The sequence below is a fragment of the Oncorhynchus nerka genome, linkage group LG20 (assembly GCF_034236695.1).
Source record: "Oncorhynchus nerka isolate Pitt River linkage group LG20, Oner_Uvic_2.0, whole genome shotgun sequence".
Classification (NCBI taxonomy): Eukaryota; Metazoa; Chordata; class Actinopteri; order Salmoniformes; family Salmonidae; genus Oncorhynchus; species Oncorhynchus nerka.
In genome coordinates, this window is record NC_088415.1 from 85,044,652 (window position 1) to 85,063,260 (window position 18,609).

Sequence of the window (18,609 nt, forward strand, 5' to 3'; positions counted from 1 at the left end):
AAGAGAGGATGTAAGCCTTAGAGGATGCCTTAGAGGATGTAAGAGAGGATGTAAGCCTTAGAGGATGTAAGAGAGGATGTAAGCCTTAGAGGATGAGGATGTAAGCCTTAGAGGATGTAAGAGAGGATGTAAGCCTTAGAGGATGAAAGAGAGGATGTAAGAGAGGATGTAAGCCTTAGAGGATGTAAGAGAGGATGTAAGCCTTAGAGGATGTAAGAGAGGATGTAAGCCTTAGAGGGATGATGTAAGCCTTAGAGGATGTAAGAGAGGATGTAAGCCTTAGAGGATGTAAGAGAGGATGTAAGCCTTAGAGGATGTAAGATGTAAGAGAGGATGTAAGCCTTAGAGGATGTAAGCCTTAGAGGATGTAAGCCTTAGAGGATGAAAGAGAGGATGTAAGCCTTAGAGGATGTAAGCCTTAGAGGATGTAAGCCTTAGAGGATGTAAGAGAGGATGTAAGCCTTAGAGGATGTAAGCCTTAGAGGATGTAAACCTTAGAGGATGTAAACCTTAGAGGATGAAAGAGAGGATGTAAGCCTTAGAGGATGAAAGAGAGGATGTAAGCCTTAGAGGATGTAAGAGAGGATGTAAGCCTTAGAGGATGAAAGAGAGGATGTAAGCCTTAGAGGATGTAAGCCTTAGAGGATGTAAGAGAGGATGTAAGCCTTAGAGGATGTAAGCCTTAGAGGATGTAAGAGAGGATGTAAGCCTTAGAGGATGGAAAGAGAGGATGTAAGCCTTAGAGGATGTAAACCTTAGAGGATGTAAGAGAGGATGAAAGCCTTAGAGGATGTAAGCCTTAGAGGATGTAAGCCTTAGAGGATGTAAGCCTTAGAGGATGTAAAGAGAGGATGAAAGCCTTAGAGGATGTAAGCCTTAGAGGATGAAAGAGAGGATGTAAGCCTTAGAGGATGTAAGCCTTAGAGGATGTAAGCCTTAGAGGATGGAAAGAGAGGATGTAAGCCTTAGACGATGAAAGAGAGGATGTAAGCCTTAGAGGATAAAAGCCTTAGAGGATGTAAGCCTTAGAGGATGTAAGCCTTAGAGTATGTAAGCCTTAGAGGATGAAAGAGAGGTTGTAAACCTTAGAGGATGTAAGCCTTAGAGGATGTAAGCCTTAGAGTATGTAAGCCTTAGAGGATGAAAGAGAGGATGTAAGCCTTAGAGGATGTAAGCCTTAGAGGATGAAAGAGAGGATGTAAGCCTTAGAGGATGAAAGAGAGGATGTAAACCTTAGAGGATGAAAGAGAGGATGTAAGCCTTAGAGGATGAAAGAGAGGATGTAAGCCTTAGAGGAGGAGGATGTAAGCCTTAGAGGATGTAAGCCTTAGAGGATGGAAAGAGAGGATGTAAGCCTTAGAGGATGAAAGAGAGGATGTAAACCTTAGAGGATGTAAGCCTTAGAGGATGTAAAAGAGGATGTAAGCCTTGGAGGATGTAAGCCTTAGAGGATTAGAGGATGTAAGCCTTAGAGGATGGAAAGAGAGGATGTAAGCCTTAGAGGATGTAAACCTTAGAGGATGTAAGAGAGGATGTAAGCCTTAGAGGATGAAAGAGAGGATGTAAACCTTAGAGGATGTACGCCTTAGAGGATGTAAGAGAGGATGTAAGCCTTAGAGGATGAAAGAGAGGATGTAAGCCTTAGAGGATGGAAAGAGAGGATGTAAGCCTTAGAGGATGTAAGCCTTAGAGGATGAAAGAGAAGCCTTAGAGGATGTAAACCTTAGAGGATGAAAGAGAGGATGTAAGCCTTAGAGGATGAAAGAGAGGATGTAAACCTTAGAGGATGTAAACCTTAGAGGAAGAGAGGATGTAAGCCTTAGAGGATGTAAGCCTTAGAGGATGTAAGCCTTAGAGGATGTAAGCCTTAGAGGATGTAAGCCTTAGAGGATGAAAGCCTTAGAGGATGTAAGCCTTAGAGGATGAAAGAGAGGATGAAAGCCTTAGAGGATGAAAGCCTTAGAGGAGAGGATGTAAGCCTTAGAGGATGTAAGCCTTAGAGGATGGAAAGAGAGGATGTAAGCCTTAGAGGATAAAAGCCTTAGAGGATGTAAGCCTTAGAGGATGTAAGCCTTAGAGGATGTAAGCCTTAGAGGATGAAAGAGAGGATGTAAGCCTTAGAGGATGAAAGAGAGGATGTAAGCCTTAGAGGATGAAAGAGAGGATGTAAGCCTTAGAGGATGTAAGAGAGGATGTAAGCCTTAGAGGATGTACGCCTTAGAGGATGTAAGAGAGGATGTAAGCCTTAGAGGATGTAAGAGAGGATGTAAGCCTTAGAGGATGTAAGAGAGGATGTAAGCCTTAGAGGATGTAAGAGAGGATGTAAGCCTTAGAGGATGTACGCCTTAGAGGATGTAAGAGAGGATGTAAGCCTTAGAGGATGTAAGCCTTAGAGGATGAAAGAGAGGATATAAGCCTTAGAGGATGAAAGAGAGGATGTAAGCCTTAGAGGATGTAAGAGAGGATGTAAGCCTTAGAGGATGTACGCCTTAGAGGATGTAAGAGAGGATGTAAGCCTTAGAGGATGTAAGCCTTAGAGGATGTAAGAGAGGATGTAAGCCTTAGAGGATGTAAGAGAGGATGTAAGCCTTAGAGGATGAAAGAGAGGATGTAAGCCTTAGAGGATGTAAGAGAGGATGTAAGCCTTAGAGGATGAAAGAGAGGATGTAAGAGAGGATGTAAGCCTTAGAGGATGTAAGAGAGGATGTAAGCCTTAGAGGATGTAAGAGAGGATGTAAGCCTTAGAGGATGTAAGAGAGGATGTAAGCCTTAGAGGATGTACGCCTTAGAGGATGAAAGAGAGGATGTAAGCCTTAGAGGATGTAAGAGAGGATGTAAGCCTTAGAGGATGTACGCCTTAGAGGATGTAAGAGAGGATGTAAGCCTTAGAGGATGTAAGCCTTAGAGTATGTAAGGCTTAGAGGATATAAGCCTTAGAGGATGAAAGAGAGGATGTAAGCCTTAGAGGATGTAAGCCTTAGAGGATGTAAGCCTTAGAGGATGTAAGAGAGGATGTAAGCCTTAGAGGATGTAAGCCTTAGAGGATGTAAACCTTAGAGGATGTAAACCTTAGAGGATGAAAGAGAGGATGTAAGCCTTAGAGGATGAAAGAGAGGATGTAAGCCTTAGAGGATGTAAGAGAGGATGTAAGCCTTAGAGGATGAAAGAGAGGATGTAAGCCTTAGAGGATGTAAGCCTTAGAGGATGTAAGAGAGGATGTAAGCCTTAGAGGATGTAAGCCTTAGAGGATGTAAGAGAGGATGTAAGCCTTAGAGGATGGAAAGAGAGGATGTAAGCCTTAGAGGATGTAAACCTTAGAGGATGTAAGAGAGGATGAAAGCCTTAGAGGATGTAAGCCTTAGAGGATGTAAGCCTTAGAGGATGTAAGCCTTAGAGGATGTAAGCCTTAGAGGATGTAAGCCTTAGAGGATGAAAGAGAGGATGTAAGCCTTAGAGGATGTAAGCCTTAGAGGATGTAAGCCTTAGAGGATGGAAAGAGAGGATGTAAGCCTTAGACGATGAAAGAGGATAGAGGATAGAAAAGCCTTAGAGGATGTAAGAGGAGGATGTAAGCCTTAGAGGATGAAAGAGGATGTAAGCCTTAGAGGATGTAAGCCTTAGAGGATGTAGAGGATGAAAGAGAGGATGTAAGCCTTAGAGGATGTTAGAGGATGAAAGAGAGGATGTAAGCCTTAGAGGATGTAAGCCTTAGAGGATGTAAGCCTTAGAGGATAGAGGATGTAAGCCTTAGAGGATGAAAGAGAGGATGTAAGCCTTAGAGGATGAAAGAGAGGATGTAAGCCTTAGAGGATGTAAGCCTTAGAGGATGGAAAGAGAGGATGTAAGCCTTAGAGGATGAAAGAGAGGATGTAAACCTTAGAGGATGTAAGCCTTAGAGGATGGAAAGAGAGGATGTAAGCCTTGGAGGATGTAAACCTTAGAGGATGTAAGAGAGGATGTAAGCCTTAGAGGATGGAAAGAGAGGATGTAAGCCTTAGAGGATGTAAACCTTAGAGGATGTAAGAGAGGATGTAAGCCTTAGAGGATGAAAGAGAGGATGTAAACCTTAGAGGATGTACGCCTTAGAGGATGTAAGAGAGGATGAAAGCCTTAGAGGATGGAAAGAGAGGATGTAAGCCTTAGAGGATGGAAAGAGAGGATGTAAGCCTTAGAGGATGTAAACCTTAGAGGATGATGTAAGCCTTAGAGGATGTAAGCCTTAGAGGATGAAAGAGAGGATGTAAGCCTTAGAGGATGAAAGAGAGGATGTAAACCTTAGAGGATGTACGCCTTAGAGGATGTAAGAGAGGATGAAAGCCTTAGAGGATGTAAGCCTTAGAGGATGAAAGCCTTAGAGGATGTAAGCCTTAGAGGATGTAAGCCTTAGAGGATGAAAGCCTTAGAGGATGTAAGCCTTAGAGGATGTAAGAGAGGATGTAAACCTTAGAGGATGTAAGCCTTAGAGGATGTAAGCCTTAGAGGATGTAAACCTTAGAGGATGAAAGCCTTAGAGGATGTAAGCCTTAGAGGATGTAAGAGAGGATGTAAGCCTTAGAGGATGAAAGAGAGGATGTAAGCCTTAGAGGATGTAAGCCTTAGAGGATGTAAGCCTTAGAGGATGTAAGCCTTAGAGGATGAAAGCCTTAGAGGATGTAAGCCTTAGAGGATGTAAGCCTTAGAGGATGTAAGCCTTAGAGGATGGAAAGAGAGGATGTAAGCCTTAGAGGATAAAAGCCTTAGAGGATGTAAGCCTTAGAGGATGTAAGCCTTAGAGGATGTAAGCCTTAGAGGATGTAAGAGAGGATGTAAGCCTTAGAGGATGAAAGAGAGGATGTAAGCCTTAGAGGATGAAAGAGAGGATGTAAGCCTTAGAGGATGTAAGAGAGGATGTAAGCCTTAGAGGATGTAAGCCTTAGAGGATGTAAGAGAGGATGTAAGCCTTAGAGGATGTAAGAGAGGATGTAAGCCTTAGAGGATGTAAGAGAGGATGTAAGCCTTAGAGGATGTAAGAGAGGATGTAAGCCTTAGAGGATGTAAGCCTTAGAGGATGTAAGAGAGGATGTAAGCCTTAGAGGATGTAAGAGAGGATGAAAGAGAGGATATAAGCCTTAGAGGATGAAAGAGAGGATGTAAGCCTTAGAGGATGTAAGAGGATGTAAGCCTTAGAGGATGTAAGCCTTAGAGGATGTAGAGAGAGGATGTAAGCCTTAGAGGATGTAAGCCTTAGAGGATGTAAGAGAGGATGTAAGCCTTAGAGGATGTAAGAGAGGATGTAAGCCTTAGAGGATGAAAGAGAGGATGTAAGCCTTAGAGGATGTAAGAGAGGATGTAAGCCTTAGAGGATGAAAGAAGATGTAAGAGAGAGGATGTAAGCCTTAGAGGATGTAAGAGAGGATGTAAGCCTTAGAGGATGTAAGAGAGGATGTAAGCCTTAGAGGATGTAAGAGAGGATGTAAGCCTTAGAGGATGTACGCCTTAGAGGATGAAAGAGAGGATGTAAGCCTTAGAGGATGTAAGAGAGGATGTAAGCCTTAGAGGATGTACGCCTTAGAGGATGTAAGAGAGGATGTAAGCCTTAGAGGATGTAAGCCTTAGAGTATGTAAGGCTTAGAGGATATAAGCCTTAGAGGATGAAAGAGAGGATGTAAGCCTTAGAGGATGTAAGCCTTAGAGGATGTAAGCCTTAGAGGATGTAAGAGAGGATGTAAGCCTTAGAGGATGTAAGCCTTAGAGGATGTAAACCTTAGAGGATGTAAACCTTAGAGGATGAAAGAGAGGATGTAAGCCTTAGAGGATGAAAGAGAGGATGTAAGCCTTAGAGGATGTAAGAGAGGATGTAAGCCTTAGAGGATGAAAGAGAGGATGTAAGCCTTAGAGGATGTAAGCCTTAGAGGATGTAAGAGAGGATGTAAGCCTTAGAGGATGTAAGCCTTAGAGGATGTAAGAGAGGATGTAAGCCTTAGAGGATGGAAAGAGAGGATGTAAGCCTTAGAGGATGTAAACCTTAGAGGATGTAAGAGAGGATGAAAGCCTTAGAGGATGTAAGCCTTAGAGGATGTAAGCCTTAGAGGATGTAAGCCTTAGAGGATGTAAGCCTTAGAGGATGAAAGCCTTAGAGGATGTAAGCCTTAGAGGATGAAAGAGAGGATGTAAGCCTTAGAGGATGTAAGCCTTAGAGGATGTAAGCCTTAGAGGATGGAAAGAGAGGATGTAAGCCTTAGAGGATGAAAGAGAGGATGTAAGCCTTAGAGGATAAAAGCCTTAGAGGATGTAAGCCTTAGAGGATGTAAGCCTTAGAGGATGTAAGCCTTAGAGGATGAAAGAGAGGATGTAAGCCTTAGAGGATGAAAGAGAGGATGTAAGCCTTAGAGGATGTAAGCCTTAGAGGATGTAAGCCTTAGAGGATGTAAGCCTTAGAGGATGAAAGAGAGGATGTAAGCCTTAGAGGATGTAAGCCTTAGAGGATGGAAAGAGAGGATGTAAGCCTTAGAGGATAAAAGCCTTAGAGGATGTAAGCCTTAGAGGATGTAAGCCTTAGAGGATGTAAGCCTTAGAGGATGTAAGAGAGGATGTAAGCCTTAGAGGATGTAAGAGAGGATATAAGCCTTAGAGGATGAAAGAGAGGATGTAAGCCTTAGAGGATGTAAGAGAGGATGTAAGCCTTAGAGGATGTACGCCTTAGAGGATGTAAGAGAGGATGTAAGCCTTAGAGGATGTAAGAGGAGGATGTAAGAGAGGATGTAAGAGAAGCCTTAGAGGATGTAAGAGAGGATGTAAGCCTTAGAGGATGAAAGAGAGGATGTAAGCCTTAGAGGATGAAAGAGAGGATGTAAGCCTTAGAGGATGTAAGAGAGGATGTAAGCCTTAGAGGATGAAAGATGAGGATGTAAGCCTTAGAGGATGTAAGAGAGGATGTAAGCCTTAGAGGATGTAAGCCTTAGAGGATGAAAGAGAGGATGTAAGCCTTAGAGGATGTAAGAGAGGATGTAAGCCTTAGAGGATGTAAGCCTTAGAGGATGAAAGAGAGGATGTAAGCCTTAGAGGATGTAAGCCTTAGAGGATGTAAGCCTTAGAGGATGTAAGAGAGGATGTAAGCCTTAGAGTATGTAAGCCTTAGAGGATATAAGCCTTAGAGGATGAAAGAGAGGATGTAAGCCTTAGAGGATGAAAGAGAGGATGTAAGCCTTAGAGGATGTAAGCCTTAGAGGATGTAAGCCTTAGAGTATGTAAGCCTTAGAGGATGAAAGAGAGGATGTAAGCCTTAGAGGATGTAAGCCTTAGAGGATGTAAGCCTTAGAGGATGAAAGAGAGTATGTAAGCCTTAGAGTATGTAAGCCTTAGAGGATGAAAGAGAGGATGTAAGCCTTAGAGGATGTAAGCCTTAGAGGATGTAAGCCTTAGAGGATGAAAGAGAGGATGTAAGCCTTAGAGGATGTAAGCCTTAGAGGATGAAAGAGAGGATGTAAGCCTTAGAGGATGTAAGAGAGGATGTAAGCCTTAGAGGATGAAAGAGAGGATGTAAGAGAGGATGTAAGCCTTAGAGGATGTACGCCTTAGAGGATGTAAGAGAGGATGTAAGCCTTAGAGGATGTAAGAGAGGATGTAAGCCTTAGAGGATGTACGCCTTAGAGGATGAAAGAGAGGATGTAAGCCTTAGAGGATGTAAGAGAGGATGTAAGCCTTAGAGGATGTACGCCTTAGAGGATGTAAGAGAGGATGTAAGCCTTAGAGGATGTAAGCCTTAGAGTATGTAAGGCTTAGAGGATATAAGCCTTAGAGGATGAAAGAGAGGATGTAAGCCTTAGAGGATGTAAGCCTTAGAGGATGTAAGCCTTAGAGGATGGAAAGAGAGGATGTAAGCCTTAGAGGATGTAAACCTTAGAGGATGTAAGAGAGGATGTAAGCCTTAGAGGATGGAAAGAGAGGATGTAAGCCTTAGAGGATGTAAACCTTAGAGGATGTAAGAGAGGATGTAAGCCTTAGAGGATGAAAGAGAGGATGTAAACCTTAGAGGATGTACGCCTTAGAGGATGTAAGAGAGGATGAAAGCCTTAGAGGATGGAAAGAGAGGATGTAAGCCTTAGAGGATGGAAAGAGAGGATGTAAGCCTTAGAGGATGTAAACCTTAGAGGATGAAAGAGAGGATGTAAGCCTTAGAGGATGTAAACCTTAGAGGATGAAAGAGAGGATGTAAGCCTTAGAGGATGAAAGAGAGGATGTAAACCTTAGAGGATGTACGCCTTAGAGGATGTAAGAGAGGATGAAAGCCTTAGAGGATGTAAGCCTTAGAGGATGAAAGCCTTAGAGGATGTAAGCCTTAGAGGATGTAAGCCTTAGAGGATGAAAGCCTTAGAGGATGTAAGCATTAGAGGATGTAAGAGAGGATGTAAACCTTAGAGGATGTAAGCCTTAGAGGATGTAAGCCTTAGAGGATGTAAACCTTAGAGGATGAAAGCCTTAGAGGATGTAAGCCTTAGAGGATGTAAGAGAGGATGTAAACCTTAGAGGATGAAAGAGAGGATGTAAGCCTTAGAGGATGTACGCCTTAGAGGATGTAAGCCTTAGAGGATGTAAGCCTTAGAGGATGAAAGCCTTAGAGGATGTAAGCCTTAGAGGATGTAAGCCTTAGAGGATGTAAGCCTTAGAGGATGGAAAGAGAGGATGTAAGCCTTAGAGGATAAAAGCCTTAGAGGATGTAAGCCTTAGAGGATGTAAGCCTTAGAGGATGTAAGCCTTAGAGGATGTAAGAGAGGATGTAAGCCTTAGAGGATGAAAGAGAGGATGTAAGCCTTAGAGGATGAAAGAGAGGATGTAAGCCTTAGAGGATGTAAGAGAGGATGTAAGCCTTAGAGGATGTACGCCTTAGAGGATGTAAGAGAGGATGTAAGCCTTAGAGGATGTAAGAGAGGATGTAAGCCTTAGAGGATGTAAGAGAGGATGTAAGCCTTAGAGGATGTAAGAGAGGATGTAAGCCTTAGAGGATGTAAGAGAGGATGTAAGCCTTAGAGGATGTACGCCTTAGAGGATGTAAGAGAGGATGTAAGCCTTAGAGGATGTAAGCCTTAGAGGATGAAAGAGAGGATATAAGCCTTAGAGGATGAAAGAGAGGATGTAACCTTAGAGGATGTATGAGAGGATGTAAGCCTTAGAGGATGTAAGAGAGGATGTAAGCCTTAGAGGATGTAAGCCTTAGAGGATGTAAGAGAGGATGTAAGCCTTAGAGGATGTAAGAGAGGATGTAAGCCTTAGAGGATGAAAGAGAGGATGTAAGCCTTAGAGGATGTAAGAGAGGATGTAAGCCTTAGAGGATGAAAGAGAGGATGTAAGAGAGGATGTAAGCCTTAGAGGATGTACGCCTTAGAGGATGTAAGAGAGGATGTAAGCCTTAGAGGATGTAAGAGAGGATGTAAGCCTTAGAGGATGTAAGAGAGGATGTAAGCCTTAGAGGATGTACGCCTTAGAGGATGAAAGAGAGGATGTAAGCCTTAGAGGATGTAAGAGAGGATGTAAGCCTTAGAGGATGTACGCCTTAGAGGATGTAAGAGAGGATGTAAGCCTTAGAGGATGTAAGCCTTAGAGTATGTAAGGCTTAGAGGATGTAAGCCTTAGAGGATGTAAGCCTTAGAGGATGTAAGCCTTAGAGGATGTAAGAGAGGATGTAAGCCTTAGAGGATGTAAGCCTTAGAGGATGTAAGCCTTAGAGGATGTAAACCTTAGAGGATGTAAACCTTAGAGGATGAAAGAGAGGATGTAAGCCTTAGAGGATGAAAGAGAGGATGTAAGCCTTAGAGGATGAAAGAGAGGATGTAAGCCTTAGAGGATGTAAGAGAGGATGTAAGCCTTAGAGGATGAAAGAGAGGATGTAAGCCTTAGAGGATGTAAGCCTTAGAGGATGTAAGAGAGGATGTAAGCCTTAGAGGATGTAAGCCTTAGAGGATGTAAGAGAGGATGTAAGCCTTAGAGGATGGAAAGAGAGGATGTAAGCCTTAGAGGATGTAAACCTTAGAGGATGTAAGAGAGGATGAAAGCCTTAGAGGATGTAAGCCTTAGAGGATGTAAGCCTTAGAGGATGTAAGCCTTAGAGGATGAAAGCCTTAGAGGATGTAAGCCTTAGAGGATGAAAGAGAGGATGTAAGCCTTAGAGGATGTAAGCCTTAGAGGATGTAAGCCTTAGAGGATGGAAAGAGAGGATGTAAGCCTTAGAGGATGAAAGAGAGGATGTAAGCCTTAGAGGATAAAAGCCTTAGAGGATGTAAGCCTTAGAGGATGTAAGCCTTAGAGGATGTAAGCCTTAGAGGATGAAAGAGAGGATGTAAGCCTTAGAGGATGAAAGAGAGGATGTAAGCCTTAGAGGATGTAAGCCTTAGAGGATGTAAGCCTTAGAGGATGTAAGCCTTAGAGGATGAAAGAGAGGATGTAAGCCTTAGAGGATGTAAGCCTTAGAGGATGGAAAGAGAGGATGTAAGCCTTAGAGGATAAAAGCCTTAGAGGATGTAAGCCTTAGAGGATGTAAGCCTTAGAGGATTAGAGGATGTAAGCCTTAGAGGATGTAAGAGAGGATGTAAGCCTTAGAGGATGTAAGAGAGGATATAAGCCTTAGAGGATGAAAGAGAGGATGTAAGCCTTAGAGGATGTAAGAGAGGATGTAAGCCTTAGAGGATGTACGCCTTAGAGGATGTAAGAGAGGATGTAAGCCTTAGAGGATGTAAGAGAGGATGTAAGCCTTAGAGGATGTAAGAGAGGATGTAAGCCTTAGAGGATGTAAGAGAGGATGTAAGCCTTAGAGGATGAAAGAGAGGATGTAAGCCTTAGAGGATGTAAGAGAGGATGTAAGCCTTAGAGGATGAAAGAGAGGATGTAAGCCTTAGAGGATGTAAGAGAGGATGTAAGCCTTAGAGGATGTACGCCTTAGAGGATGTAAGAGAGGATGTAAGCCTTAGAGGATGTAAGAGAGGATGTAAGCCTTAGAGGATGTAAGCCTTAGAGGATGAAAGAGAGGATGTAAGCCTTAGAGGATGTAAGCCTTAGAGGATGTAAGCCTTAGAGGATGTAAGAGAGGATGTAAGCCTTAGAGTATGTAAGCCTTAGAGGATATAAGCCTTAGAGGATGAAAGAGAGGATGTAAGCCTTAGAGGATGAAAGAGAGGATGTAAGCCTTAGAGGATGTACGCCTTAGAGGATGTAAGAGAGGATGTAAGCCTTAGAGGATGTAAGCCTTAGAGGATGAAAGAGAGGATATAAGCCTTAGAGGATGAAAGAGAGGATGTAACCTTAGAGGATGTATGAGAGGATGTAAGCCTTAGAGGATGTACGCCTTAGAGGATGTAAGAGAGGATGTAAGAGAGGATGTAAGCCTTAGAGGATGTAAGCCTTAGAGGATGTAAGAGAGGATGTAAGCCTTAGAGGATGTAAGAGAGGATGTAAGCCTTAGAGGATGTAAGAGAGGATGTAAGCCTTAGAGGATGAAAGAGAGGATGTAAGAGAGGATGTAAGCCTTAGAGGATGTACGCCTTAGAGGATGTAAGAGAGGATGTAAGCCTTAGAGGATGTAAGAGAGGATGTAAGCCTTAGAGGATGTAAGAGAGGATGTAAGCCTTAGAGGATGTACGCCTTAGAGGATGAAAGAGAGGATGTAAGCCTTAGAGGATGTAAGAGAGGATGTAAGCCTTAGAGGATGTACGCCTTAGAGGATGTAAGAGAGGATGTAAGCCTTAGAGGATGTAAGCCTTAGAGTATGTAAGGCTTAGAGGATATAAGCCTTAGAGGATGAAAGAGAGGATGTAAGCCTTAGAGGATGTAAGCCTTAGAGGATGTAAGCCTTAGAGGATGTAAGAGAGGATGTAAGCCTTAGAGGATGTAAGCCTTAGAGGATGTAAACCTTAGAGGATGTAAACCTTAGAGGATGAAAGAGAGGATGTAAGCCTTAGAGGATGAAAGAGAGGATGTAAGCCTTAGAGGATGTAAGAGAGGATGTAAGCCTTAGAGGATGAAAGAGAGGATGTAAGCCTTAGAGGATGTAAGCCTTAGAGGATGTAAGAGAGGATGTAAGCCTTAGAGGATGTAAGCCTTAGAGGATGTAAGAGAGGATGTAAGCCTTAGAGGATGTAAACCTTAGAGGATGTAAGAGAGGATGAAAGCCTTAGAGGATGTAAGCCTTAGAGGATGAAAGCCTTAGAGGATGTAAGCCTTAGAGGATGAAAGAGAGGATGTAAGCCTTAGAGGATGTAAGCCTTAGAGGATGTAAGCCTTAGAGGATGGAAAGAGAGGATGTAAGCCTTAGAGGATGAAAGAGAGGATGTAAGCCTTAGAGGATAAAAGCCTTAGAGGATGTAAGCCTTAGAGGATGTAAGCCTTAGAGGATGTAAGCCTTAGAGGATGAAAGAGAGGATGTAAGCCTTAGAGGATGAAAGAGAGGATGTAAGCCTTAGAGGATGTAAGCCTTAGAGGATGTAAGCCTTAGAGGATGTAAGCCTTAGAGGATGAAAGAGAGGATGTAAGCCTTAGAGGATGTAAGCCTTAGAGGATGGAAAGAGAGGATGTAAGCCTTAGAGGATAAAAGCCTTAGAGGATGTAAGCCTTAGAGGATGTAAGCCTTAGAGGATGTAAGCCTTAGAGGATGTAAGAGAGGATGTAAGCCTTAGAGGATGTAAGAGAGGATATAAGCCTTAGAGGATGAAAGAGAGGATGTAAGCCTTAGAGGATGTAAGAGAGGATGTAAGCCTTAGAGGATGAAAGAGAGGATGTAAGAGAGGATGTAAGCCTTAGAGGATGTACGCCTTAGAGGATGTAAGAGAGGATGTAAGCCTTAGAGGATGTAAGAGAGGATGTAAGCCTTAGAGGATGTAAGAGAGGATGTAAGCCTTAGAGGATGTACGCCTTAGAGGATGAAAGAGAGGATGTAAGCCTTAGAGGATGTAAGAGAGGATGTAAGCCTTAGAGGATGTACGCCTTAGAGGATGTAAGAGAGGATGTAAGCCTTAGAGGATGTAAGCCTTAGAGTATGTAAGGCTTAGAGGATATAAGCCTTAGAGGATGAAAGAGAGGATGTAAGCCTTAGAGGATGTAAGCCTTAGAGGATGTAAGCCTTAGAGGATGTAAGAGAGGATGTAAGCCTTAGAGGATGTAAGCCTTAGAGGATGTAAACCTTAGAGGATGTAAACCTTAGAGGATGAAAGAGAGGATGTAAGCCTTAGAGGATGAAAGAGAGGATGTAAGCCTTAGAGGATGTAAGAGAGGATGTAAGCCTTAGAGGATGAAAGAGAGGATGTAAGCCTTAGAGGATGTAAGCCTTAGAGGATGTAAGAGAGGATGTAAGCCTTAGAGGATGTAAGCCTTAGAGGATGTAAGAGAGGATGTAAGCCTTAGAGGATGGAAAGAGAGGATGTAAGCCTTAGAGGATGTAAACCTTAGAGGATGTAAGAGAGGATGAAAGCCTTAGAGGATGTAAGCCTTAGAGGGAGGATGTAAGCCTTAGAGGATGAAAGCCTTAGAGGATGCCTTAGAGGATGTAAGTTTTTGTGAGGATGTAAGCCTTAGAGGATGTAAGCCTTAGAGGATGTAAGCCTTAGAGGATGGAAAGAGAGGTAAGCCTTAGAGGATGAAAGAGAGGATGTAAGCCTTAGAGGATAAAAGCCTTAGAGGATGTAAGCCTTAGAGGATGTAAGCCTTAGAGGATGTAAGCCTTAGAGGATGTAAGCCTTAGAGGATGAAAGAGAGGATGTAAGCCTTAGAGGATGTAAGTAAGCCTTAGAGGATGTAAGCCTTAGAGGATATAAGCCTTAGAGGATGAAAGAGAGGATGTAAGCCTTAGAGGATGTAAGCCTTAGAGGATGGAAAGAGAGGATGTAAGCCTTAGAGGATAAAAGCCTTAGAGGATGTAAGCCTTAGAGGATGTAAGCCTTAGAGGATGTAAGCCTTAGAGGATGTAAGAGAGGATGTAAGCCTTAGAGGATGTAAGAGAGGATATAAGCCTTAGAGGATGAAAGAGAGGATGTAAGCCTTAGAGGATGTAAGAGAGGATGTAAGCCTTAGAGGATGTACGCCTTAGAGGATGTAAGAGAGGATGTAAGCCTTAGAGGATGTAAGAGAGGATGTAAGCCTTAGAGGATGTAAGAGAGGATGTAAGCCTTAGAGGATGTAAGAGAGGATGTAAGCCTTAGAGGATGAAAGAGAGGATGTAAGCCTTAGAGGATGTAAGAGAGGATGTAAGCCTTAGAGGATGAAAGAGAGGATGTAAGCCTTAGAAGATGTAAGAGAGGATGTAAGCCTTAGAGGATGTACGCCTTAGAGGATGTAAGAGAGGATGTAAGCCTTAGAGGATGTAAGAGAGGATGTAAGCCTTAGAGGATGTACGCCTTAGAGGATGTAAGAGAGGATGTAAGCCTTAGAGGATGTAAGAGAGGATGTAAGCCTTAGAGGATGTAAGCCTTAGAGGATGAAAGAGAGGATGTAAGCCTTAGAGGATGTAAGCCTTAGAGGATGTAAGCCTTAGAGGATGTAAGAGAGGATGTAAGCCTTAGAGTATGTAAGCCTTAGAGGATATAAGCCTTAGAGGATGAAAGAGAGGATGTAAGCCTTAGAGGATGAAAGAGAGGATGTAAGCCTTAGAGGATGTAAGCCTTAGAGGATGTAAGCCTTAGAGTATGTAAGCCTTAGAGGATGAAAGAGAGGATGTAAGCCTTAGAGGATGTAAGCCTTAGAGGATGTAAGCCTTAGAGGATGAAAGAGAGTATGTAAGCCTTAGAGTATGTAAGCCTTAGAGGATGAAAGAGAGGATGTAAGCCTTAGAGGATGTAAGCCTTAGAGGATGTAAGCCTTAGAGGATGAAAGAGAGGATGTAAGCCTTAGAGGATGTAAGCCTTAGAGGATGAAAGAGAGGATGTAAGCCTTAGAGGATGTAAGCCTTAGAGGATGTAAACCTTAGAGGATGTAAACCTTAGAGGATGAAAGAGAGGATGTAAGCCTTAGAGGATGAAAGAGAGGATGTAAGCCTTAGAGGATGTAAGCCTTAGAGGATGTAAGAGAGGATGTAAGCCTTAGAGGATGAAAGAGAGGATGTAAGCCTTAGAGGATGTAAGCCTTAGAGGATGTAAGCCTTAGAGGATGTAAGAGAAGATGTAAGCCTTAGAGGATGGAAAGAGAGGATGTAAGCCTTAGAGGATGTAAACCTTAGAGGATGTAAGCCTTAGAGGATGTAAGAGAGGATGTAAGCCTTAGAGGATGGAAAGAGAGGATGTAAGCCTTAGAGGATGTAAACCTTAGAGGATGTAAGAGAGGATGAAAGCCTTAGAGGATGTAAGCCTTAGAGGATGTAAGCCTTAGAGGATGTAAGCCTTAGAGGATGAAAGCCTTAGAGGATGTAAGCCTTAGAGGATGTAAGCCTTAGAGGATGTAAGCCTTAGAGGATGAAAGAGAGGATGTAAGCCTTAGAGGATGTAAGCCTTAGAGGATGTAAGCCTTAGAGGATGGAAAGAGAGGATGTAAGCCTTAGAGGATGAAAGAGAGGATGTAAGCCTTAGAGGATGAAAGAGAGGATGTAAGCCTTAGAGGATGTAAGCCTTAGAGGATGAAAGAGAGGATGTAAGCCTTAGAGGATGAAAGAGAGGATGTAAGCCTTAGAGGATGAAAGAGAGGATGTAAGCCTTAGAGGATGTAAGCCTTAGAGGATGTAAGCCTTAGAGGATGTAAGCCTTAGAGGATGGAAAGAGAGGATGTAAGCCTTAGAGGATGAAAGAGAGAATGTAAGCCTTAGAGGATAAAAGCCTTAGAGGATGTAAGCCTTAGAGGATGTAAGCCTTAGAGGATGTAAGCCTTAGAGGATGAAAGAGAGGATGTAAGCCTTAGAGGATGTAAGCCTTAGAGGATGAAAGAGAGGATGTAAGCCTTAGAGGATGTAAGCCTTAGAGGATGTAAGAGAGGATGTAAGCCTTAGAGGATGTAAGCCTTAGAGGATGAAAGAGAGGATGTAAACCTTAGAGGATGAAAGCCTTAGAGGATGTAAGCCTTAGAGGATGTAAGCCTTAGAGGATGTAAGCCTTAGAGGATGAAAGAGAGGATGTAAGCCTTAGAGGATGTAAGCCTTAGTGTAAGCCTTATATGGTCATTTCGATAGAGTTAGTTGTTTCCAAATGTGGTCCTGGAGTGCCGCAGTATGTGCAGGGTTTTGTTCTATCTCAGCACTAACACGCTTGATTAAATTAGCCATGGTCCAGAACACAGGAGGTTGGTGGCACCTTAATTGGGGAGGATTCACTCGTGGTAATGACTGGAGCGGAACAGGCGAGATGGTGTCAAATACATGGAACACATGGTTCTTAACCTCTTGACGCTAGGGGGCACTATTTTTATGTTTGGAAAAATAACGTTCCCAATGTAAACGGCCTATTTCTCAGGCCCATATGCTAGAATATGCATATAATTGACAGATTAGGATAGAAAACACTCTAAAGTTTCCAAAACTGTCAAAATATTGTCTGTGAGTATAACAGAACTGATATTGCAGGCGAAACCTGAGGAAAATCAAACCAGAAAGTGGCTTCTATTTTGGCTCCATGTTCCATAGCCTGCCTTCGCTCCATTTAAAGAGATATCAACCAGATTCATTTTCCTATTGCTTCCTCATGGTGTCAACAGTCTTTAGACATAGTTTCAGGCTTTTATTTAGAAAATTGAGCGAGAAAGATAATATCGCGTCAGGTGTTCGCATGAGTTTTGCTCACGCAACAGAGTTTGGGCAGCCGTTGCCTTTCCCTCTCCTGCTGATAAAGACAGTTACGGTTGATATATTATCGATTATATATTTAAAAAAATCTTTGACATGTTTCTGTGGACATTACGGATATTATTTGGAATTTTCGTCTGCGTTGTCATGACCGCTCTTTCCTGTGGATTTCTGAACATAACGCGTCAAACAAACTGAGGTATTTTGGATATAAAAATAATCTTTACGGAACAAATGGAACATTTATTGTGTAACTGGGAGTCTCGTGAGTGAAAACATCCCAAGATCATCAAAGGTAAACGATTCATTTGATTGCTTTTCTGATTTCGTGACCAAGCTACTTGATGCTAAGTGTACATAATGTTTTGTCGAGCGATCGATAAACTTACACAAACGCTTGGATTGCTTTCGCTGTAAAGCATATTTTCAAAATCTGACACGACAGGTGGATTAACAAAAGGCTAAGCTGTGTTTTGCAATATTGCACTTATGATTTCATGAATATAAATATTTTTAGTAATATTATTTGAATGTGGCGCTATGATATTCAGCGGTTGTTGATGACAATTATCCCGCTACAGGGATGGATAGCATCAAGAAGTTAATGTGTTTGATGCCATTCCATTTGCTCTGTTCCAGCCATTATTAACATGAGCCGTTGTCCTCTCAGCAGCCTCCTGTGGTCCAGAATGAAGACCATGCATAGATTGAATCATGTAAGTTAGTGTTGGGCTGGAACAAAAGCTTGCATAACCAGTAGCTTTCCTAGACTGGAATTGGAGACCCCCTGCGGTAGATGATGCATTGTGAGACGATCATGACATTTGTTTGGCCATATTCACTTGAATGGGAGATGCCCACCCCTGCAGTACGATATGAATTCTGTGTCTGTTTATTTCAAGCTATATGAAAGGCTATCCTCCCAACCTGCCCTACATCGGTAGTTCTCCAACACTGTGCCATCTATTGAAGGAGAAAGTACCATACTGTTGCCTCAGACTGGAAAAGGTCAATTATGCAAGTCACTTATTCGGTTAAATCAATATACTGTAGGTAGTTTTAAGGCATGTTCACCATTTGCACTGTTGAGGCTGGTTTCCAGACAAAGATTAATCCGAGTCCTAAACTAAAAAAGCATGCACAATGGAGAATCGCTATCTGTGTCCAGGAAATCGGCTCACAAGTACAGCCTATGTTAAATATACTGTATATATATAACATTTTAAAAAGCAACAACACACAAATATATGTTTCTTTTCCCCACAGGGTTGTGAGCATAACAACTTTGAGGATGCCAAAGCCTACAGCTTTAAGAACAAGCTGATTATTGTATCGGCTGAGACGGCGGGGAATGGACTGTACAACTTTATCGTCCCGCTTAGAGCTTCCTACAGCCTCAAGAAAGAGCTGAACCCCATTGTGCTTATCGTCCCGCTTAGAGCTTCCTACAACCTCAAGAAAGAGCTGAACACCATTGTGCTTATCGTCCCGCTTAGAGCTTCCTACAGCCTCAAGAAAGAGCTGAACCCCATTGTGCTTATCGTCCCGCTTAGAGCTTCCTACAGCCTCAAGAAAGAGCTGAACCCCATTGTGCTTATCGTCCCGCTTAGAGCTTCCTACAGACTCAAGAAAGAGCTGAACCCCATTGTGCTTATCGTCCCGCTTAGAGCTTCCTACAGCCTCAAGAAAGAGCTGAACCCCATTGTGCTTATCGTCCCGCTTAGAGCTTCCTACAGACTCAAGAAAGAGCTGAACCCCATTGTGCTTATCGTCCCGCTTAGAGCTTCCTACAGCCTCAAGAAAGAGCTGAACCCCATTGTGCTTATCGTCCGCTTAGAGCTTCCTACAGACTCAAGAAAGAGCTGAACCCCATTGTGCTTATCGTCCCG

At 42.8% G+C, this 18,609-nt stretch overlaps 1 protein-coding gene across 1 annotated transcript in view; it reads left to right on the forward strand.

Moving 5' to 3' along the window:
- The window catches only part of LOC115101598 (potassium channel subfamily T member 2), a gene marked incomplete at its 5' end in the record, with an annotated part of 95,964 nt that overhangs the window by 61,304 nt on the left and 16,051 nt on the right, over positions 1-18,609 (forward strand). The window contains 2 exon segments of the mRNA XM_065006091.1: positions 17,623-17,728; positions 17,987-18,113. Of these exon segments, the coding sequence (XP_064862163.1) occupies positions 17,623-17,728; positions 17,987-18,113 (233 nt within the window).